General features: G+C 40.3%; 2 protein-coding genes across 3 annotated transcripts in view; both read right to left on the bottom strand.

Moving 5' to 3' along the window:
- LOC144518232 (hexokinase-1-like) overlaps positions 1-8,864 on the bottom strand; it is a 37,212-nt gene extending 28,348 nt beyond the window's left edge. Inside the window, exons 1-5 of one of the 2 annotated variants that reach the window (XM_078250751.1) lie at positions 8,451-8,864; positions 1,599-1,761; positions 681-829; positions 365-484; positions 8-103 (exon numbers count right to left, since the gene is read on the bottom strand). In XM_078250751.1, coding sequence (XP_078106877.1) covers positions 8-103; positions 365-484; positions 681-829; positions 1,599-1,761; positions 8,451-8,513 — 591 coding nt within the window. In that variant the 5' untranslated portion in view covers positions 8,514-8,864. The remainder of the gene's footprint in view (positions 1-7; positions 104-364; positions 485-680; positions 830-1,598; positions 1,762-8,450) is intronic. The other variant, XM_078250743.1, reaches the window with a different exon arrangement.
- A 5,139-nt stretch (positions 8,865-14,003) lies between these two features.
- LOC144518245 (hexokinase HKDC1-like) lies at positions 14,004-22,066 on the bottom strand. Its single transcript, XM_078250763.1, has 16 exons — positions 21,967-22,066; positions 20,877-21,060; positions 20,613-20,768; positions 20,281-20,514; positions 19,811-19,952; positions 19,510-19,666; positions 19,257-19,405; positions 18,845-18,964; positions 18,563-18,658; positions 18,169-18,268; positions 17,681-17,793; positions 17,394-17,560; positions 16,912-17,067; positions 16,556-16,643; positions 15,405-15,550; positions 14,004-15,269 (listed from the first exon to the last, which is right to left on the bottom strand). The coding sequence occupies exons 1-16, from the start codon at positions 22,061-22,063 to the stop codon at positions 15,140-15,142; spliced, it is 2,235 nt and encodes a 744-aa protein (XP_078106889.1). The 5' UTR covers positions 22,064-22,066; the 3' UTR covers positions 14,004-15,139.
- Between the last annotated feature and the right edge of the window lie 1,903 nt (positions 22,067-23,969).

The following is a 23,969-nucleotide window of genomic DNA, read 5'->3' as shown; positions in this document are numbered from 1 at the left end:
GACTCACTCCTCGTTTCTGAATGGCTTTGTTGAGAAGCTTGACAACGTCCATTCCCTCCACTCCACTGGTCTTGAAACGCTTTGTCCATGTTATCAGAAAGCCCTGGAGACAACAGAGATAGAGCCAGATGGAAGTGAGAAAAGTGAAGAGACATATTTGTGGAGACTTGGTTTTGTTGGGCAGGGCCTGGACCACACATTATTGTGGATCAGGTCTCCATTACAACCGTGGCAACTCATAATGTAAATGGACTGCATGGTAATCGTCAGAGATTTGAATAAAAGATAATAAATGGAAAATGTTGTGTGTCACAAAGAAGTCAACTATATCAACATCTGTTGATCAATTTTTTATTTCTTTTACCTCATCTAATTTGGTCTGCTGGCAGGGGAAGGAGAAGGTAAATCCAACTGGGAGCTTCTTGTCTTTGATGTTGTGTTTCTCCATGAAGTCACCAAGACACTCAGCCACATGGTCAAACAGCTGGAACAGAGGTGAAAAGAGGGAGAGGTTGTCTCAGGTTGAGCTGAAGAGACTGTGTATGCGTGTCTCTGTGTGTGTGTGTGTGTGTGTGTGTGTGTGTGTGTGTGTGTGTGTGTGTGTGTGTGTGTGTGTGTGTGTGTGTGTGTGTGTGTGTGTGTGTGTGTGTGTGTGTGTGTGTGTGTGTGTGTAAACCTACTCCTGTTCCACTGCCGTGAATGATGTCCTCTGGTGTGTCATAGATTTGACTCTCCATCTGAACGGTCTGTTTCTTCTCATGGCTCACTCTGACGCGGAGAATCCTGAAGTTACTGCCTCCCAAATCCAACGCAATAAAGTCTCCCTTCTCTGTCGAGACAGAAAATGTGGGAAGATGTGGGAGAGACGAGAAGAGAAAAGAGAGAGAGGGGAGAAATGTTAATTTGCAGTTAGGTACATAAGGAAATTGTTGTTGACATTACCTAAGAACACACATCTAATGTAACTCTACACCTCAAGTACCAATTTAGAAAGTAATAACCAGAAGTCATACACATCAGAAAATTCTTGGTGTTGCTGCATGGGACAACGTTTAGAGTAGAGATTTGATTTGAATACCAACTAATTTACAAATAGTCAATCTTTACATGCTTTTCTAAATTTGTTGGAAATGATTGTAGACTTTAATTAAAATGTAGAAATGCCACACCACAGTATGTTGTTTTTCAATAAAGTTTCTAATAATATTAGAAACATTTATTTAACATTTATTTACTTTTACCCAGCAGTGTAGTTTCACATCACTTTGATCTTGTGCCACAACCTTTTGTGCACATCAGAATGCCACAGTTGCAATCAACGTTTCAAAATAATGACAACATATAAATTATTACTTTTAAATTTTATTTTTTTCTAATTACTTTATATTCTCTGTTGGTCGGTGAGAGCAGAGAGAACAGAGCCATGGAATAACACTGAAATTGTTATCTTCCGTGGCAAACTGGCAATAGGCAAACTGGCTTGGAAACTGATTACATGATAGAAAGTGCTTGACCCGGTAGGGTTCAGATAACCCAGCTATGGTGAAAATTTGGGTTATTGCATAGGGTTAGAGGCATGGATGAATTAAGGTACTAACCTGAGCCATCAGGGATTGACCGCACAAACGTTGGCAGCATCTTCAGCACAGCAGTGGGGTTAGTGTCCCGCCCCAGTCCTTTGACCAGCTCCCTCCGAAACCGCTGCGTGATTTCCTTTAACGTCTCATCAGAGAAACGCATGGAGTACAGGTACTTATCGATCTGAAATAAACATCAGATAAAAACAAAAGAGGCATTCATCTTCTTAATCTTAACTATTAACCATCGATCTGTAACTACAACAATACTATAAATGTGCCACATAACAACATCGATAAACACACTATCCTCTGATACTGGCTACGTAACTAAGATTTATTGGAGTTGGTGATAACATAATGGGCCTCATTCAGCAATATCTGTCAAAGTTATATCTCAAATTTGTTCTTAAGAAATGTCCTGAGAAAAGTCTATGTAAGATTCATGAATCTTGAATAAGAAAACATTGGTGAATGTCAGAATCTTCGTGAAAACTGCGCAAGTGGGTTTTAAGAATAAACTTCTTCCTAGGAACAGTTGGTGAATGAGGCCCACTGTCTTTATTTTCTATAAGCATGACTCACTGCCAATCCCATAATGATTTTAGTCAGCCACGAAGATAATCTACTTCCTGAATTGATTCATCCCAGCTCTGCTTAACCCATAAATGAATCAGAGCCACAAAACAAAATAACTAGGCCTTTTTATATTGCTTTATTTCAACATAACGTAATGAAACTTAGGTCAGTTGTTTAATTACATGTCATACTGTGGTCATATTGCAAAGTCAATATCTAAGGAAAAGCACAGCATCATCAGTGTGACACAGCGAGACCAGGATACAGCATACTTGCTCAGTGCTGTTATTAACGCATAATTGCACAGAAGGGTGTTCATTGTGACTTTATTATGGGTATGACCGTGATGAGGCAAAGGAGGAGAGTCTTTGACAAATAAATAACAGGGGGAAAAAGATTTACAAACTGACTGTCTGGTCAGCATAAGGGTATCAGTCGTACTAAATCCAAAGATTAATCACAGCTAGGTGTGCCTTCAAGCAGTAATTAGCGCGTTTCAACCATTAAGATTGCCTGCTGAAACTGCCCGCTGTGTAAATGGTTGCAGATACAGAACACAACAGCCTGAGCTGTCTGAGCTTTCAGTGAAATCCATTGTTGCATTACACTCTATGATGAAGCAAAGACCTACATTATTCGTGTTGCACACCAAGACTACACACACATAACTGCTTAATTATTTTCATTATGACTCTGTAAAATTACAGAGGAATTGAGCAAGATGAACCACTGAATGTGAAGTATGAAACACTAGTTTACACAAACATGCTCACATGATTCAATATCCACACACAAACAATGCTTGTATGTACTGTAACGTCCATGTGATAATTTACTGGTATTACTCATTGTAACAGACATCAGATAGGAATGTTCTGACTTCCTGTTTTAGGAGTCACATATTAACTTTATTTCCTACACAGCTCTGGTCTTTGGTAACTGGTTCAGGACAATGGCAGTTTGGGTGTTAGTGTACTTTGCATCTGCTGGCCACAGACATAGATATAATATAATAAAATAGTAGGGAAAATATGTGTGCTGACACTAAAGGACAAATACAGTGTTTTAAAAAGTTACAATCAGCAGACATTTATCTTATTGTACTTAAAATCACATTTGTATTTTGTTGTCAGATAATCAGCACATATTGAAATAAAAAAGATGTATATGCAAATTTCTTCTTTAAAAAATAAAGACAATTAATTATCATACACAGGTTTTGATATGACCATACAGTATGTGCTAGAGCATGCAAGTTAAGAGTGTGACAAGATTTTTCTGCTATTGTAATGGCTCATTTTGGCTTTCATCATACATTAAAATGGCTCTAACAAATAGACAAACATTAATGATCTGCTGTTTAACCATGCAGTCATATTTGAACAGTATAAACAAGTTGTGAGTAAACATGGATAGAGAGTTACATACATGAGAACAGTACTGTCCAACTGCTAACTACTCTGTATAGGTGTTACATTCCCTATATTCTGTCTAAATGTAGAGTCCGCCTTGAGATAAAGGCTCATTAGCACATGTTCTTGTCATACAGAAGGCAAGGCAAGGCAACCTCTCACCTTCATAAGCTCAGTAAAATACAGTACTGTTACACTGCTGGACCGTGCCAGAAACAGGTTCACAGCACACAGAGTTGTTTTTTACACTGAGGTCTAGTTGGTGGTTTGAAGAGATCTTTAAACTTCAGTGACATGTTGGTGCTTGACAACGATCTCCCCTCATGACGCTACAGCTTGCCCTCAGCATGTATAATTTCAATTAGACCACAAACACACACTCAACCAGCTGTCTTTCCACTCCCTACTGCACCCTGTATCTGTCACTACTACACACTACATGCATTCAGAATATGTTCGTATTTAGAAGAACTATTCTGACAACAATTTAGAATTGAACTAGGTAGAAAATACTTACATTTACAGATGACTACTCTATATTAGATATTAATCATTTAATTAATTTTTTTTTTAATTATTTAAAAACAGCTTCAGTTTTGTTAAACACTCATTGGATAGAGCTGACACAGATAGTACAAAGTAGCAAAAAAAGATTGCTGTTGCGGTTTAAAACGTTTTTGAAAAAAGAGCGTATTTGAAATTCAACTTGGTAAACTAACATCCTGTTGATTTGTCCTTACATGACGCTGTGCCCCTACGGTAAGGCACCACACAGGTTAAACATGCAAAGACAGAGCTTGTTGCATTTATACATGCATGTTTGCATATGGTCTGTTTGACCCAGGTCAGCTGTCCAACCTGAGGAAATGCAAGCAGGGTTGGAAAAGCTACTGCATCACAAATATCTGCAGTTTCTGTCAAGAATTTCTCATGTGAAAAGAATGTAATCTAATGGCTGAATAAGGAGTAGAAACCAAGTGTTAATAAGAAGTTTCTCCAAACTTTGCATTGCCCTGCACTGACACATTGCTACTTCTCTGACACCTTGTTAAAGTTCCATTTATCAATATGTGTGATACTCACATTGAAACAAATGCATCCCTATAATGTGAAATGGTTGCCAGTACTGGTACTAGTGATTCCGTTGGGAGTCAATACTCTAGTCTGCAGTTATGTGCAGTCTGTAGCTCTCTGGGCACTGTGGTTGAGTTCATCTAGCTCTCTCTAACCCTGATTTGCTAAATGATGATAGAAGTGTCCGAGAAGCAGACAAACACTGAGGCCTCAGGTCAGCTAGAGCCCATGATCCAAGGTAACTACACCCTAAATAGTATATTATGTCCCAACATCATAATCACTGAAAGAGTAAATTGCAAATGTTTTAATGAGACTTGCATTTGCCAACTTGAGTTGTCTAATTCCTTAAAAGTCCAAACTTTGGAAATCTTTCCCATCACACAGGATGTTCATGAAGCTTAAAAGGGAAAGCCTTTTGTGTTTCCAGAGGGAGCTGGGTTTGGTTGGGGCTTTCTTTTATTCTCAAACAAAGAAATCTGATGGTGTGGAGTTAGAAAGAAGTGATCTTCCCAGACCTGCAGCCCGTTCCTCATATCTGCCCTACATCTGGCTAACCACATCTAGCACAACACACCCAAATCTCCAACTGTACTGTTGGCAGTAAGAGTTGCATTGTGCATTTCTCCAATCATCACCTTGCCTCTTTCTGTTCTGGGTTGTATATAATGGAAACTGTACGGCCAAATGCAACAGTGTATAACCATTCCCACATAATGTTTTCACTTATGGCATGAGTGACTGTATTCTCAGTGAACCAACCAGTTTATTTATAGTATATGTGCATTCAGCTAACTTGGATTATCAATGTGTTCCTAATCAGCTAATTGAATGACAATGCATTCTTAGCTAGTCTGCTTAAATAGCAATGTGTTACTAGCTGACTAGGGGTGCTGAGTTACAAAGGGGAGGATTAAAAGCAGACATTGTCCACATTTCTCCTTATAAAACTAGGAGATATCCACTGAACTCAGACTAAATTCAGTTCCTGCTGCAGGATAGAAATTAGCATTTATGACTCAGCAAGAAACCAAATCTAAGCACTTTATTTTAGCAGAGCATCATCTGATCTCACAGCTCAGATCTCTGCTGTGGATTCTTATATCTCACATGAATACAGAAAATACTGTGCACAGCAAGTAGGATTCATCTTCATCAGATGGGTTAGGTTTTTCTAATCCAAAATAGGAGTTTCTAGTTTTCCCACGAATGTTAAGCAAAGGGACATTTCCTGATAAGGTGACATGAGGCCTCTGTGGTGTGTGAGTCTGTAAGCATGAATCTGTAAAAGGCCATGTTTTCCCCTCAACACACCACTTTCTCTGACATCGCCTGAAGCCAAGTTACAGGAAAAGATCACACTCTCTCTCTCTCTGTCTTTCCTTCCCTCCCCTTTTCTCCTTCTCCTTTCTGTTTGCATTCCTCCTCTCAACAATGCCTTGTTCTCCTCGTCACCACGAGGTGGTTCAAGCACTGAAATCTGACTCCATTGTGTATGTACGTGTGCACGATGTTGTGCACACACAGCCATTTGTGGAAAAATACTGTCCTCTATGCTGCCCTCTCCTGCACCTTCCTGTTTTCTAACACACACACACACACACACACACACACACACACACACAGACACACACAGACAGTTGGATGCCTGCTAACAGCCCACAGTGTATCAAAGAGTACAGTCAAGGACACTGCAGTGAATTGAGTAAAGTGGGGACACACTCAGCTGTGCGGCTTTTTGACAACTGCAGCTACACACAAATTGTCCTGAGCTGTTTGTTTCACAACTAGAGAAGTTGATGTCGAACCCTGCTCTGCTCTCTACATAATAGCTACACATCTGGCACAGTGTGTGTGTGTGTGTGTGTGTGTGTGTGTGTGTGTGTGTGTGTAAGCCTGTCACCTGTGGTCACATGGTTCAAAGCTGGCCTATTTTAGGTAAGCAGGGAGACGAAGAGAACAGGAGTAAAGAAGGAGGGAGATGTGTTGTATTACACCAGATCCTGGCTACTGATAAATGTATTTTACCTTTACAGACTCTGATTTGACTCAGGCAAACAGCTGGCACACCTGGGAATGACAGCTTTGTGTAACGCCTTGTGCCAATAAAGATTACTCAATTTAAACTGAACTGAGAAAGAGGTTACAGACAGAGAAGGAGGAAGGAAGAGTGATCGCTGTGAACTTTTTCCACTGATACAATTTCATGCAGAATCTGCAGTTGGTGGTGATGTATGACATCATCAGGGAGCGACCTTAAAGGGACCATGCACCATATGTTGACAGCACATACTTTGGAATAAATACAAATTTAAACAAAGAGTAATGAAGACATTGCCAATAGTGGAGGAAAAGAACTAAACAATGACGCAAATGGTAATTTAACTTCCTCAACTTAGTTTTACTTTGTGTGATGAGTTTACAGGATGGAGCTTTGTTTGTTGCCAACAACATTTCATGGCACATTCAATTAAGAAGTAGTGGGAACTGTTGGGGTCTGAGTAACTGGAAAAACACACACACACACACACACACACACACACACACACACACACACACACACACACACACACACACACACACACACACACACACACACACACACACACACACACACACACACACACACACACACACACACACACACACACACACACACACACACACACACGGTCCAGTCAGTTTTATACCAGAAGTCACACAGTGAGGGCTACTCAGCTGAGAAGTTATGAAAGACACACATTCATGGTGCTCAACACACTCTTCTCGTCTTTCACCTTGAACTTATATATCTAATCATGCTTTAAAACCTACTAAAGTAAGCTACAACAATTGGCTTCAGGGACTTTTTTCCCTCATTATTTTTAGGTTAAACACACATTAATGCTACAGGAGACTTTTAACAAGACAAAAAGCATCTAGACATTGGTATGGGAAGATATGAAGACAAGGGAGATGTTTAGTCGTTACTGCTACTTTCTTTAAGTTGATTTCTCTCTTAAGAAAAAAATAATATATGTCTAGGATTTGTATCATGATAATGATCATGTCAAAGGATCAGTTGTTAACAGGCTGCTGCAAAATGATGAAAGGTTGTAAATGTACTGAATAACTGAATATTTGATCTTATTGAAAGCCTCTTAGCTCTTTTTCCTCTTTCTACTCTAGAGCCTCTAGTAGAGCTTTACTGAGAGAAATTGAGGTGAAGGTATAATTTTAACGGGAACATAAAAGAAACTCAGTGACCCCTAAAATGACTTTGCTCTTTCTACAAGTTCTAGCTTCTTTTCCCTCTGCTCATCTGTTCTTTCATCATTGCCTCTAACGTCCTCTCTCCTTTCGGCCACACCTCTCAAAACTTACATCATGGCATCAATCGCACACCCGTGAGTCATTGGTCCTTACACATCTTACTACACAAACACACCCCTGTGCAGTTTGTCACGTCTCACTGACCAAGGTTGTATTAAATCTTACAATGAAAACAAATCTCAGTGTTTGAAATGCCTACTGCACTTATTTCCCAACATGCTCTATGTTGTATTCACTTCCTTAAAGAGACGTATGACAAAACAAATATATATATATATATATATATATATATATATATATATATATATATATATAGTATATAATGATATATACTGTACTGGGAAACTACAGTCTTACAGCAAAAGTATGATGATGACAGTATGAGTAAACTCAATGACCTCTACAAACATATGCTCTCCTCTCTACTTGTACTTTTTCTCCCCACTCATACAAACACAATGTCAAAATGGAGGCAGAAGAAACAGAAAGCACTCACCTTTTTAACCTGATCATCCTTGAGTTCAGTGAGGTAATAGGCTAGTAGCTGGGCCGCAATCATCCTGGTCCTCTTTCTCTCTCATACACACACACACATGCAGACTCACTCAAACACACAAACACACACACACACACACACACACTCTGTCTCTCTATCTCTCTCTCTCTGTCACACACACAACCACCTCCAGTCAGATGGAGAAAAATCCTAAATAAAAAGGTAAAACAAAGGAACTCAAACTCTCCTCTGGCTCTACTTTGTACATACAATCTGTCACACGCTTCAAGAGATATAAAAATATCCCAAGTCCAGTCCGGTGTGGTTTAAAATAGACAGACCTTCTTCATGTGCTGCTAAGACACTACAGCTCTTCCTTCTCTGAGCATGTGAGTAAAGCCAGGAAGCATGAGTGAGACAGCAAGTTAGCTGCAGGAGGCAGAAAGAGAGAAGCAAGGAGGGCCAGAACATGAGCCCTGCCCACTGTCTCTGAGCTCATTGGTTAGAGAATGTGAGTGGCTATGGGGGTGAGTGCCACATCCTCTTTTCTGTGATTGGCTGATCTGCTGACGCCTTGGAGGCACACTCAGTGATGGAGGAGGTGGACTACCTAATTATGGAGGGTAAGAGGGGGAGGGACAGAGAGAGAAAGAGGGAAGTAAGGCGAGGAGAGAATTTGGGGTTTACTGTTCAAAGGAAGGAAGTTATAAAGTATAAGTGACATACCATTCAGGTGGTGGGTTAGTGAACTTTTTTGGGAGGGGGTGGAGATTTATAGTAATACACCGCTTTGGTAAAAATTAGGAACATGATAGCAGTGAGCTCAGGGAGCATCAGTGCCAGTGTTATCTGTGGAGCAAAGTGTGAAAAGAGTTAAGGGGAGGGAGTTATATGGTGCTGTTACAGCATCTGTGTTTTTGTTCAAACTGAATCCAAATGTCATCCACACCTAAACCTATGCCCTGTGTTTGTCATCTCTTCTGGCTTTATTGTCTGCTGTCTGTATGAAGACGGGAGTGGGTTTTACAGTTTTTCCCCAGTTGGTTACACACGTTTTCTGAATCCTTAGCTCATTTTCCCAAAACACACAACACAAAATCACAAACACAAAATGGTAAACAAACAAGTCCCTAGCAAAAGCAAACACTACTTTCAAAACTGTTACATCTCTTTCCAAAAGGTTTTTGCATCAAAATGACACACACACACACACACACACACACACACACACACACACACACACACACACACACACACACACACACACACACACACACACCATCAGTAGGTTCATGCCTTTTGCATTCTCAGTGTTACACTGTAGCCGGTTGTAAAACATGGTCACAGTAATGTAAACCTACTCAAATATAAATGAACAAACACACATATGCAGTACAGTAACAAAAACATTCACGTGATGTATACATGTATTTCCAAAATGCAGTATTTTTGAACACTTGTATTTTGCAGGTACCACTTCCCATATCCAAGAGGAGAAAACCAGGAAAACATGCAGTAAGATAAAGGGTTTACTGTACAAAAATTACGAATGAAAGTGACTAATTTCAATTGAAGCTACTTAACAGAGTTTCAGGAGCAGGGCCACACCTCAAACACGCCTCTTCCGGCATTCCTATACATACAACCTAACCGCTCATCTGCTCTCACTTTCTGCATCCCTCCCTCCCACCCTCTTTATGTTTCTCCTCTTCTTTAGGTCCTAAGGGGGTCCGTAGTGCCTGAGTGCTACAGCGGATTCTCTAGCGAAGCCTCCCCACAACGCAATCAACGTCAAGTCAACCGATGACTACAAGAAAATTCCCGCCTCGCATATCGGCAACTTCATGCCTCGCATTCCAATCATCTTTCTTATTACTGTAAAAGATGATCAACTAACGTTGTCACACCATCAACCAGATACATTTGAACTAGTGAAAACTAGCAAGGACCAAAAAAAACTAAAAGACAAAAACAGACTGATTCAGCCGCTGAAGGCCCCACATCAACTTCACCACACGCTCATCTGTGTGTTATGTTTCGACATAAATAAGTACAACTGTTTTGTCATGTGTTTTGTGTTGCACCCTCAAAAAGCTAATGTCTTTTATTACCTCAGGTGTGCTAATTTAAAATGTATGACCCTGCCTCCCTGTGTGGGTCTGTGTGACTGAAGCCTTTGACCAGGAACACCATAATGTATGTCCCTTGAAATAATTTGACATAGCCTATTTTTTGTCTTAGTTATGTGAAACAACAAAGAACAGAGAAATGTATTTTAAAAATAATGGACAGAACGTTAGCTATAAACTATTGTGTAAATGTGTATATATATATACACACACACATATATATATATATATATATATATATCATCATAATCCAAAAGCAGATCCATGTTGATGACAAACTGCATCTGTCCTGTTGTTAACTCCATCTCTCTCACTCACTCACTCACTCCACCATCCCAGCAGTCAACCAATCAGACAGTCACTTCCTCTGACTACACTCCTCTGTCTCTTCCTTTCAGACAGACGTGACGTCATTATCACAACAGCTGTCTGTTGTTTGGCCTCTCTAGAGAACAACCACAGACACAGATGAACTGTAATGCCTTATACACTTACGTAATATGTCAGAAGTGGAGTTAATTCCACCATAACACCTGTGACATTTTTGCAACAGTGAAGTCAAAGTATTCATTATATTGGTCCTAGTGTTTTTCTATATGCTTTTTTGCTTATTGCTTTTCTGTAAAATACTCACGATAGGAACTTTATCTTTTATCTTTTATTATTTTTAGGACTTCAGGTTTAACCAAGGAGAATGTCAGCGCTCAGAACGAAGAAAGAGCAAAAAAGATGTGGAAATCAAAAGGTCTTCTGTGAGAACGTCTTGACCTGCAGCTCTTTCTCTGTTTAGTCTGTCTAAAAGATATGGCTTAAACAATTAGCCACCTGTTAGCATGTCTCTTAATGTAAAGATCACAGGAGCCAGCAAGCCAGCTAAATTTATATTACAGATCAATATATACTTTATAAGATATAATTAGCCAACCTGCTCCTGCTAAACGCTGAGACATATGACAGTAAGTTAACCACTTGTTAATGCACACAATGCAGTACAGACAACTATCTGCTAACAAATAGAGTGAATCTCTGCAGCGTGATGTTACATGACTACACACAGTGTTTTCAAGCGCCATAGTTAAAGTTTACCTAAACGTTTGTGCTTTGCCTCGTCCTTCTTCACTTCATACATCCATTTCCAGAATATTTTTGTAACCTTTTTCTACAGGCTCATAACAGATAATTCCCATTCCAGCAGTGTTAGTTCCTCCAGACTATGTTACTATCTGGATAATTACCTTCATTGATAAAGTTTCCCCATGAGCAAGCATCCAACAGTTGTCAACACAATGATGTTTTGAAACATTGTAGTGTCTCATTTTTCCATTGTCGACTCCACATAGAGGTTCAAATCTTTGATTCATTGTATCTTTGAAGACAATAAATGGGTGTCAAATGAAAACGAATGCCTGCGCTCCCTGAAAACTATAATGACAAAACAGAGCACAATCCTTCGAGAACAGGGCCACAGCTTGTCCCTTTATAGGTCCTGATGAACCAGCGTCTTAACTCAGCCAATCTACTGGTGACCATTTCTGTTTGTGTGTGTGTGTGTGTGTGTGTCAAAGCTCTTATTGTTGGTTTGCAGGGGAAACAAAGACACCACATACAGAGCCTAACACACACACACACACACACACACACACACGTGCACGCACAAGAAAGTGAATTTATAATAAGATTCACACACCTTGCTCCCTGAGGAATGGTCATTGAGGAAGACTGAAAGATGTGAGGGGCATTTGAGGTATTCAAACAAAAAAAGGTAAAATTAAAGTGGGATGTACAGTAATTTTGCATAAAGTATCCAACAGAGAGGAGGGAGTTTGTACAAAAGTGTATGAAAAGAGAAAGACATTAAAGGAAACACAGGACAAGGCAAAGAGTGACAGAACATGCCATCTTCTGTATCAGTCGCTTTACTGTGCTGCAAGAGCTGCAGAGTCAGCAGCACAGCTGTATTTGCTGCATTGAAGCTGCAGAGTCAGTGTATGTGTGGTTTAACTGTGAAGCTACTAGGTCACTACTAGGACAGTGAGGGATTACCCTGCTGTGTGTGTGTGCGTGCGTGCGTGTGCATGTCGTAGCCCTCAGATGGCAGCATTCTAACATGCTAATCCCTAACAGATTAGTGTGCTCACTCCTGTTAGCAGGCAGCGGTTCTCAATACCTTTCCTTCACTCCTTTCTTTAATTCTTTCTAATATTTCCTTCCTTCATTCTTTCTTTCTTGATGCTTTAGTTTTGCTGTGCATTATTTTCTATATTTCTTGCATGCTGCTTTCTTCCTGCCTTCATCTTCAACACATCTAATCTGTCATGAATGGATTATCATAAATACACTGATCATTGCACTGCTCATTTGCTCATTGGATTGTATCCAGTATTGTCAAATCAGTTTAAGATTACAATGCGACACAACACAACCCCCAATTGTATTTTCTGCTTAAAAGAGTTTTTAAAAAAGTCTAACCATCACATTTACTGTACAGTATATTGTACTCCTGACCTCATAGTTAAGGTCCTTGATTCTATCAGCGATACTAATGTAAAACACATCGGTGGATTTCTCTGTTACTTCAGTATGTACCATGTATACAGAACAGATAAAGACACAGGCAAATGGGCAATGATCCAGCAAGACAGATAAAGCAGACAGACAGAATGGACAAAATGGCACAGACAAAATGAGACAGACAGGCGATCACAAGGACAGAGAGTCAGTCAAGACGAAACAGAGTGTTGGTTGTTTTTATTGTTGGGAAATGAGGTCAGCGGCATTCCAATCCTCCTCTTAACCTTTATCAATACTGAGATACTGCTGACTCTCTAACGCACGCACGCACACACACACACACACGCACGCACACACGTTTCTATTCTACTTTTACACTGCAGTAATTTGTATCAGTAATTTTGTTAAGTTCTTCAGTTCTTTGAAGCAGATGATTCCTTCACACTAACTTAATACATTATTTAATGTCAATCTATTTAGAATATATGGTGTATGTTGTATAAAAGAGACAAAGAGAAGGTGTGTGTGTGTGTGTGTGTGTGTGTGTGTGTGTGTGTGTGTGTGAAGAGACAGTTTAGTTCTTCAGAGAATCACATTTTGACAACTGAAGCTTATTATCAGTTGCCATAGGGAATGTTATGGCAGCTGTATATATCCTTTTAGTTTGGTCTCACTTAAAGTGATAACCTTAAGTAGTTTGCAGGGTGTGATTTGTGATACGAGCGTCCTGCTTCCAAAACCAAGTACTCAGCCCTGGTATCAAAGGCAGAGACTCTAATCAGTGCAATGCTAACACTGGCATCAGGTGACTGAGCAGCTGTTGGTGTGACACTTTTCCCAGAGTTGACTTGGGAATGATAGGAAAGTAGAGGGCTCTGGTGTAAAGCCCTCAAGTACCAAATTTGTGAAGAAAAATATTTTTGTTAGGCCATTCATACATTTATTTTGAATTTCAGATAGTGTAGTGTATATCTAATACAGAGCAGACAATAAAATAAGGGTTTTCGAGCAACAAATATGAAACATTTTCAGGTTAACAAGTTTTGTTGTCATCTTGCAAAAATCCCTTAGTTGGAATCCAGTTCTTAACATTTTATAGGGAACGAGAAGTTATTCCCTGGCAGCAGTGCCTTCATCTTAGTTGGCTGCACAACGCAGCCCAAATGGCTGGGTTCATGGATGGGAAGCCTGTGAGGGATCATGCATTGAAAACCTCTGCATGTTTTATGCTCTTCAGGTCAGGCTCTTTGCTGCCAGGTTGAAAGAAGCTGTTGGTGAATCCATTTGTATCTGAGACAATATATGATGTCTGCAGCTCTCCCAGACCATCAGACAGACAGACAGAAAACTATTAATCCCCAAGGGGCATTTAATTTTTACGGTCTATCCCATCCATGTCATAATAAGTACAAAAGTAACACACTAAGCACTAAGCATTCACATCAACATGCCAGTGACAACAAGAGCATAGATCAATGGTTTGTGTTCAGTAGCCAAATGGCTGAAGGAATGAAAGAATTTGCATACCGATTAGTTTTCCGTGCAGGAACATAATAGCGCTGACCTGACGGCATAACTACAAATTCACTAAAAAGTGCATGGTCAGGTTAATTAATATTTTATCAGCTTTCTGAACCACTCGTTCCTTCCACAGAGAACTGAGGTATTTCTGCTGGACTCCAGTGATTTTGGAGCAGACCTTAACAATGTTAGACAGATAGTTTTTGTCCTTAACAGACAAACCATTAAACCAGCACACAATGAAAAAGTTAAAAGACTCTCGATAAACGTTTCATAAAATTTCCTTGCAGACACCGAAAGAGTTTAGCTTTCTTAGCAGATGAATTCTCTGCTATACAGTATATTCTACTATACAATCTGTGTTCTCATTAAATATCAGCTGTAAATCGAACACTCTTATTTGTATTCAAGAACGATTTGTACATCTTCATCATGTATGATGCTTTGCTTTCGACACTGCCTTTTCTGAAGTCAATTAACAAAAAGCGACAACTGCAACAAGAACAGCGGTGCTGAGGGAACATTGCATTACAGCTTTTGTCTGGCCACAGCTGTGATGAGGGCAGCACCCTTTCCGCTGCCTTCCTCTGATGGCAGGAAAGTCACGTTACACTGAGGAGCCAAAACTCTGGCAGTCTCTTGAAGGACTTCAGCAAAACTAGAAACAACAGCAGAAGAAGAAAACACAATTTTGTTTTTAGAAAGCTTTTTTGAAGAAGCAAGATAAAGGAGTAACATAGTGTTGTGCCTCTAGCACTCCACAACTACAACAATTAAAACAAGAAGAACTCACTGTGGATGAAGTTTGTAGAGTGCACCGTCCACCCCTACAGTGATGTTTAGATGGTCCAGGCCTCGGTTCTCTCTGATCTTATCGACCACGGCCGCCATTCCTGCCCCACACAGCACAGCTGCACGACGTGACACTGCTCCACATACCTGTATAACAATGAAAACCATTATCATTATTGCAACACTTAACAGACTGTTGGTGCCACAGTTAGCTGAGCCAGACAATATAATATCACTCCTCAACCAGTAGAAAGAAATCTTACTGAATGCCAAAGTGAGGTTGCAACAGAGAACATGATTTTCTCGGAAGTGTGTCAAAATTTAAACTCTTAACCTCTCTCTGGTATTTGAGACAAATCGGAGACAAGAACTAGGCCATAGGGTTGCAGAATGATGATATTTTACATTTAAACGCTTACTTTAAATTGTCGTTAACAAGGTTAAAAAGTTTAACATGAATGATGGCTGCATTACATTATGTGTGCCAGACAACCACTTCCAAAGGGTACAGATGACCTCTGCCTAAGATCCAGGGGGGGGGGGCTACCACTAACAAGGCTCAAAACAAGACATTACCTTCGGGTATACAGGCAGGTGCCATTGTGGGAAAACAGTCATGACCAGTTGAACCACGAACGCCGTGCAACCAGTAACCAATAACATAGCTCTAGCAGGGCGTTTATGGTTTGACTGGTCATGACTATTTTCCCAAGATGGCGCCTGCCTGTATACCTGAAGGTAATGTCTTTATAAACTATCTTTCTGTACACTTACAAAGTTTTACATGTAGGGACCCTCATTATGCTACTGTGGAAGTGTGGTGCTATTTTGAGCCTTGTTAGTGGTATGAAATAGCGATTTATTTTTACTCTACCAGTGCCCCGAAAGCCTAGTGTTAAGCTAATCAGCTGTTCGCGCTAGCTTGTCTCAATCTAGAGACACAGTCGATTACCATCAAAACATATCCCAGAGAACGGTCGACTCGGTACACGTGTTATTAACCCCTAGGTTTATTTTGCGCCGGAATTGTCCTTTAAAATTGCATTTTACTTTAAAAAACACACAGACCTTAAAGTTAGTTAGAATTCTGAAACTGCACTGAAACAGCTATTTGTCTACAAACATGACATTTCTTTTTTTCCTGTCTTCTACCTCTTTGACAATGATGCTGTCATCACAGGTGCTGTCGAGCCCCAGCTGTTGGAGAATAGATCGGACCTGCAGTAGAGCCAGGCGGTCACTAGGGGGAGACAACACAGTTACACACATTACAATAAAATACAGCCACACAGTTACAGTCCTACACACCTTAATTCTGCCCTGGTGTGTGTGGTAGAATGAAGGTGTCTTTCACAGATTTAAAAGGCATTACTGGGGACAAAACCTTTATTACTCTTTATTATTCTGTGGAATAGGATATCTGAAAGTGTATATGTATGTATACATTTGCACATGTCTCAAACACAAATAGACATATACACACACAACATACACACAGTTTCTCCTACCTCTCTATTTGTGACAGGTATTTGGTTTGGAATATTCCAGGTGTTTTCAAAGCTTCAGTGACGTGTCCTCTGAACAGCAAACCTCCTCTGGTTAAATCCAATAACACCTGACGAACAATTTCTCCTAAATACATCCCACTGGTCAGCTTTTCAAACCTGCACACTCACAAAGACACCAATTATTTGTTAGATCCACAAAGACCAAAATGGCCACCTGATCGAGTTACCGAACAGCTCAATATAAAGCATACAGAATTACTGGAGCATAAGGCACATATGTACATGTGCATAAAAGTATGCAAGTAATATGGGGCCTTAACACACAAGCACAAAACCATGATTAACAAACATGTACAGGTATGAGAATGTCTACTACTGTCCTGAAATCCTGAGAGACACACAATGATACACACACATGCATGCTGATCAAACACGCACGCGCACGCATGCACACACACACCCACACACACAGTGTTTCTAACCTTTGTTTTCCAGGGTTCAGTGAGTTTTGGTCGACCTCAATGTCATAAGGTGTGATGATGTCATTGAGAGAGTCATCATCACCCAGACCTCCCCACTCTGTGTTTATACACATCTTTGGAATCTCAGAATCCCCCACCCTTTTCTCTCTTTTAGTCCCATCATCCAGCTGTGAGCAGAAACAAATGAGGGGGTTAAATTTATGGGTTATCATCCAAATATTAATTTAACATCAACACAGCGCACTGAAAAGCTAAACACTGTGAGTGCTGCATAAGACTTGTTCAACCTTTTCCTCGCCTCCTTCAGGGGTCCCCTCTTTTCTTTCCATTTTTTCTGTCTTTTGTTCAGCTTTTTCAATATTCTTCAGCTCCTCCATGTAACAAACATTAGTGCCAGTTCCTTTGAAACAGAGTCATATCATCTCTGTTATATAAAACATTACAATAACAATAAAGCAAGCATTCAGAATATGTATTGCTTATCAAACTAAAGCTTGTGTTTAGAGACAGAACCCAGAGTCCTTAGCAACAAACACAAACATCACATTACTTTTACAGTAGTTGTGAGGACCCTGACTGGTGAGAGCTTTTTCTAACCCCAAATTATAACAACAACCATGATAACTACAGGACTGACCACAACCCTAAACACAATTCCAGCCTTAATTCGAATTCAAAGACCTACGCTTGAAAAGCACACTAACTTACTGACTAGCCCAAATGTCCTCAGTTCAAAAATGAGTTCAAAAAATGAAAAACACTGAAGGCCACATACCAGCAATCAGTCCAATTTCACACTCAGGGTCTTCATAGGCACAGCTCATCATGGTCCCCACTGTGTCATTGACTACTGCTACTATGTCCAAGTCAAACTCCTATACAAACATAAACATGTGTGTACACAATCATACAAACACACATACATGGTTGATATTTAACTACTGCTCTACAGTATACAAGAATATAGTGACAGAGTCTGGACTCCATGTATTAATATAATTTACATTCACTTTGTAGTGACACAGTTTTGTGCATCTTGCAGGCTCTATGCTCCTACATGTACATAAACAAATAGGTACATATAGGAAAAATGGCCCATTATTCTTTAAGCTCATCTGACAAAACCCAGATGATCATTATAAACTCTATTCTGTTGTATTTTGACTCACGTTGCGTCTCTTGATGGCATCCCTCAGCATGCTCACAACATCATGTCCTTCACAGTCTGTGGCCTTGAAGCCTTTGGTCCAGCTCACCAATGTGCCCTGAGGAACACACAACGGTTGACGGTTTGGTGTCTGTTTACTTGTGTATTTTTACTGTGTGTTTTTCTTAAAAGCTATTCAATTGATCCTTGACTGATTGGTTGCTATTCCTATGAGAAAATGTTGTCTGTGGTTGTAACAAACTTAACTTATATAACTGAACTCCACACTGATGTCCACACTTACCGTGTCAATAGATGTCTGCTCACAGGGGAAAGAGAAGGTGAAGCCTGCAGGAAGATGAGCGTTCTTCATCCCCATGTAGTCCAGGAAGTCACTTACACACTGCGCTATATGATCAAACAACTAGAGACAGACAAAGAAAGGTTTTCAATGAAAGAAAAGTATCCAGTCTAGTTGCCGTTTTAATGCTTTTAAAGAAAATGAATTTGACCTTCCACTTCTGACAGGCTTTTTCGACAAAATTGCATGTAATGTGCTTCTTTGTTCAGTAATTTACTGAAAATACTCATTAACTCATTAACTCTTTATGAGTATTTAATTTACCAAGCCCCAGTTTCACATTATCTGTCTGCCTACCACTGTCAGTCCTTCTGTCTGGATTATTTAGTAGGAACACTACAACAAAATGTCCTACCTCTTCTCCACTTCCCTGCATTATCTCCAGCGGTATGGTGTAGATCTTGTGGTAAAGCCGGGTGTTCTGTTGCAGACCTTTTTTAAAGTTCACCAACAATGCTCTGAAGTTTGTCCCTCCCAGATCCAAGGCAAGGTACTTTCCAGACTCTGGAAAACAAAACAAAAGATGAGCTTACTGATTATCTGTTTTTATACGATTCAGTTTAATTTATTCATGGACACATTGTGTGTTTTTAATTTTAGTGTCTGACCTGTGCCGTCAGGTGTACGGTACACAAAAGAAGGCAGCATCTTGATAGCAGAGGGGCCTTTACTCTTCAGCCCTGCCTCCAGCCCCATTCTCATCCTGGTCTTGACCAACTGGAGCTGCTCTTGGCTCAGTCTGAATGGAGACAGTGTCTCATTCACCTGCGATACACGTAAGAGATACTGTGTCATACCAGATATGATAGCATTAAGTACAGTACAGAAACACACGCACGCACACGCACACACACACACACACACACACACACACACACACACACACACACACACACACAGCATCCTAACCTGCCGCCTTCGTGATGCCAGTCGTTGGGCGACTGCTGTTACCAGGGCAGCTCCTTTGCTGCTGCCGCTGTCTGAGAGGGCAAACCTGACATGGCACTCAGGAATCAGCCGCCGCACTACTTTATGGAGACGGGAAGGATACCTGAAATGGAAGGAGTCTAATGTTTAACCTCTATTGGTAATCTGTAGCAGCTGTAATAACATCACTGTTGTAATTTCCCAATGTAGAAGTCTGGCACAGTGTAGCAGGTTGATAAGAATCCATAATTATATTCTAATATAGATACTTACGAATGTATTTTTACAGGTCATAACAATGTGACCAATGACAATTCAAGGTGTGTGCTATTAGAATGTGACTAATCAGGATGATAATTCAAGATACGGTATATCCAAATGAAAAAGGCCTATTGATGTGCACCACTGGCATATGATTGTGATTTTTGGTGAATATTTCCATAATAACCTACTGTGGATGCGTCTTGTACAGAGTTCCATCCACGCCTACAGTGATCCTTAATGTCCTCAAATTCCGGTTTTGCTTTATTCGAGTCAAGATGGCAGCGAGTCCTGCAGCCACCAGATTTGAGGACCTGAAGGACACTATGGTGCTGACATGTTGAACAGCAACACAGTCATCAGATGTTGGGGTCAAATCAAGATCCATGAGAATGTTTCTGGTGTTCTTCAGACCATTTTTGTATCTGAAATAGACAAACATGTATGATATCACTTGTTTTTACACATATGGAGAGTGAGAAGGACGGATGGAAGGACAGACAGACAGAGAAAGATAACTTACTCCTCCATGGCTGCTACATGTGCCGTGGTTATCTTCCCTTTAGTCCTCAGGGCATCAGACACATGTCCATCAAACAGCAGTCCGAGTTTAGCCATCTTTAATACAACCAGCCTCACTAACTCGCCCAGATACATCCCACTGACCATCTTCTCTAGGCTGCCATGAGCAAAAAAGAAACAAGAGGGGTTTAAGGTTGATATTGTGTTATACATGCTGTGCCATAACATGTCATATCATGAGAAAAGTCAAAGCCGCTCTCCTCACATTTGTTTTCCAGGGTTGTTGGAGGATGCGTCCACATCCCTGTCAAACTCTGTGATGTAATGATTCAAAGCCCCGTCGTCTCCGAAGGCTCCCCACTCAGTGTTCACACACATCCTGCCCTCGTCTCCCTCCACCAGGTCAACGTGACGCAGCTCTTCCATGTAGCACGCATTGGTGCCAGTGCCTAAACACACAAGCATACAGGACACCCATAATCATACTGTTCAAAGAAACTTGCTCTGGTTTAGGGGTGGGTGATATGGCCCTAAAGTAATATCACGATTATCACAAGATATTTCAGGGAATATCTGCAATAATGAAATCCTTGATGATATGACAAAATACTGAACAATAATTTTTATAACATATAATGGCAACAAAATGATTGTTATAGTTTTATATTTCTGCATAGATGTTAACAGTTTGCCTTCAAATATCCAGTTAAAACCTTTAAAAACTTAAAAGAAAATTGCGTGACATTCAGATTCTCTATAAAATATAAATACATCAAAGTGGACATCCAAACAGTTCCCAAATAAACAGGCAATTACGTCAACAAGTCAGAATATTGTCATGAATTTTATCACATAATATCATGATATTAAAATGATCGCAAATTATGTGATATGGCACAACTCTACTCTGGTTAAATTAATTTTCTATCTTCAAAGATCACAAGATGTTAAACCTAATCTAACCTTAAAATGCAGTTCTAATCCTAAAATATCTATAATCTAACAGCTTTTCACTCAGTCTGGTAAAAATGGTTCAAACACAGAGATTCTATATTTTATGACATTTAGGAAGGCTTCAGTTCAATTATTATAAGTTTTGAGACTGTTGCTTTGTTGGACTGCATTATATTGTCAGGTGTTCCTTTTTCTGCCTCTAACACTCAATGGTGTTTTAAACTCCCAACGTCTCCTTCCAGGCAGCGCTGCGACCATTGACTTCAAGGCACCTAACCCTAACCATTGCCTAATCCTAGTGCCTTCCAGGCAGCGCTGCCTGGAAGGAGACGTTGGGGGCTTAAAACACAGATAAATGCCTCAAACAGGTAAGTGAACTGTATGAAGATGAATGTACTCACCGATAATGAGTCCTACATCACAGTACTGGTCATCAAAACCGCAGGTCATCATGGTTGCTACAGTGTCGTTAACCATGGCTAACACCTCTACATCCATACCCTTCAGAGTGAGTTACAGAGTGAGTGAAGGTTAACGTAACATCGACTACAGTACAGTTTGTATATTAAATGAAGTGTTTCAGAAGTGCAGTGAGCTCTAAGTTATAAAAAGTGGGTGAGGGTTAGTCAGTAGATCTATAGAATGAGCTCCTCATGAAAAAGTCATGTCTCAGTACCTTTACTGGCCTGTCTGATAAATGAAAACTGGTTTGTGGGTCAAAAACAGGTAAGTAACAGTATTTATACTGTAATGAATACAGGTGTCCTACCCCAGTTCTGTCTATTGCTTCTCTAAGGGCCTGGACCACATCTTTACCCTGGAGGCCTCGAGCCCTGTAGTTTTTACTCCAGTTTACCAATAATCCCTACAGAGAAAGAAGGAATATATACAGAATAACATATGCTGCAGGTGCAGGTCAAGAAAACCAGATGACCAGATGGATGTATAGTTACCTGATTTAAGGTGGACTGTTCACAGGGGAAAGAGAACGTGAAGGCCAGAGGATGTTTCTTCTCCAAACTGATGTTCTTCTCATGCAGGAAGTCCTTTAGAGACTCTGACACGTGGTCAAATAGCTACAGACAGAGAGGGAGAGAAGACAGGAAGACATTGTAGAAGAAGGTTCATAATGTGTTAACTTTCCCCTCTCTGTTTATGCACCCTCCTCCAACCCCATACTTCCGCTCCCATTCTTGTTCAAAACTCTTCACCTTCATGTAGATCCTATATGTCTTTTCTGTTCCCTCTAGAATTCCACAATCCCTTGTTTCTATGCCTTTAATTGTCCATGTTTCCTCTCCTCCGTACCTCTGTTCCTCTCCCAATGAGTAGCTCCTTAGGTATGGGGTAGGTCTTCTCCACCATCTCCACTCCTCCCCTCCTAATCCCCATGCCCTCTCTCACTTTAACTTGGAGCACCTTAAACCTGGAGCCTCCAAGATCCAATGCCAGAAACTGTCCTTTCTCTGCATGAGTGGAGAAATGAGGAAACATTATATTAACTGTATTGTACTGTATGTAGTTTATATTCATTCACATTGAACACAGAAGCCTGAAAAAGTGTGAAAGCCATTAATGTGAGTTACCGGATCCATCGGGAGTGGAGCGGACGTGTGTTGGCAGCATCTTCACTGATGCTGCAGCGTTGCTTTCTGCTGAAAGCCCCTTCCTCATTTCAGCCTGGAAACGAGCCGAGATGTCACTTAACTGGTCGTCATGGAGACGCATGGCGTACAGAAACCTGTCCACCTGAAGATTAAAGGAGAAACAGAGTAAATGGTTAGCAAACAAGCAAAGAGAAATGAGGCATACTGATTTACTCTTTGTTTTCTACCTTGCCAACAAAGTAATAAAGAAAAACGAGCAGCAGAACAAAGGTCAATGGAAATTCTATCTTGTTTATTCGTCCCTAAAAATTGGAGTATATTCACATCATAGTTGTGAAGATTTGTCTTTTATCAGCCAATATGCTGGAATCTTTGATCTTGAAAGTTTACATGTGGCAAACATTTAAAATGTCACAAGAGTTGCTGCAGCATACTAAATTCATTCAGATGTAATACTTGTGTCAAAAGCTCAAAGGTCATTTTGTGGTTAACAGTAACTTGATCCAGGGAGTGTCACTTGATTGTGGGACATGTTGTAGGAAACAGAGATGATGTGTGGACTTATTTTCCACACATTGGCTAATCTTCTTAAGAAATTACAAAAATATATGTATATATAAAACAAGCTTTCCCATGCTCAGTCCCGCCCTGTATATTCTATTACTGTGGCGTCATGTATGGGCATGTACTGTATTTGTGTTTGAGTGTGAATGTGTGCAGGGTTTCTAATGGGAGTGTCAATACTTTGCCCCTGGGAGTCGGACAGTGTGTGGTGATCCCATCTGCACTAAGGGAGT

Source organism: Sander vitreus, chromosome 1 (assembly GCF_031162955.1).
Source record: "Sander vitreus isolate 19-12246 chromosome 1, sanVit1, whole genome shotgun sequence".
Lineage (NCBI taxonomy): Eukaryota > Metazoa > Chordata > Actinopteri > Perciformes > Percidae > Sander > Sander vitreus.
This window is presented reverse-complemented; position numbering and strand designations above follow the sequence as displayed.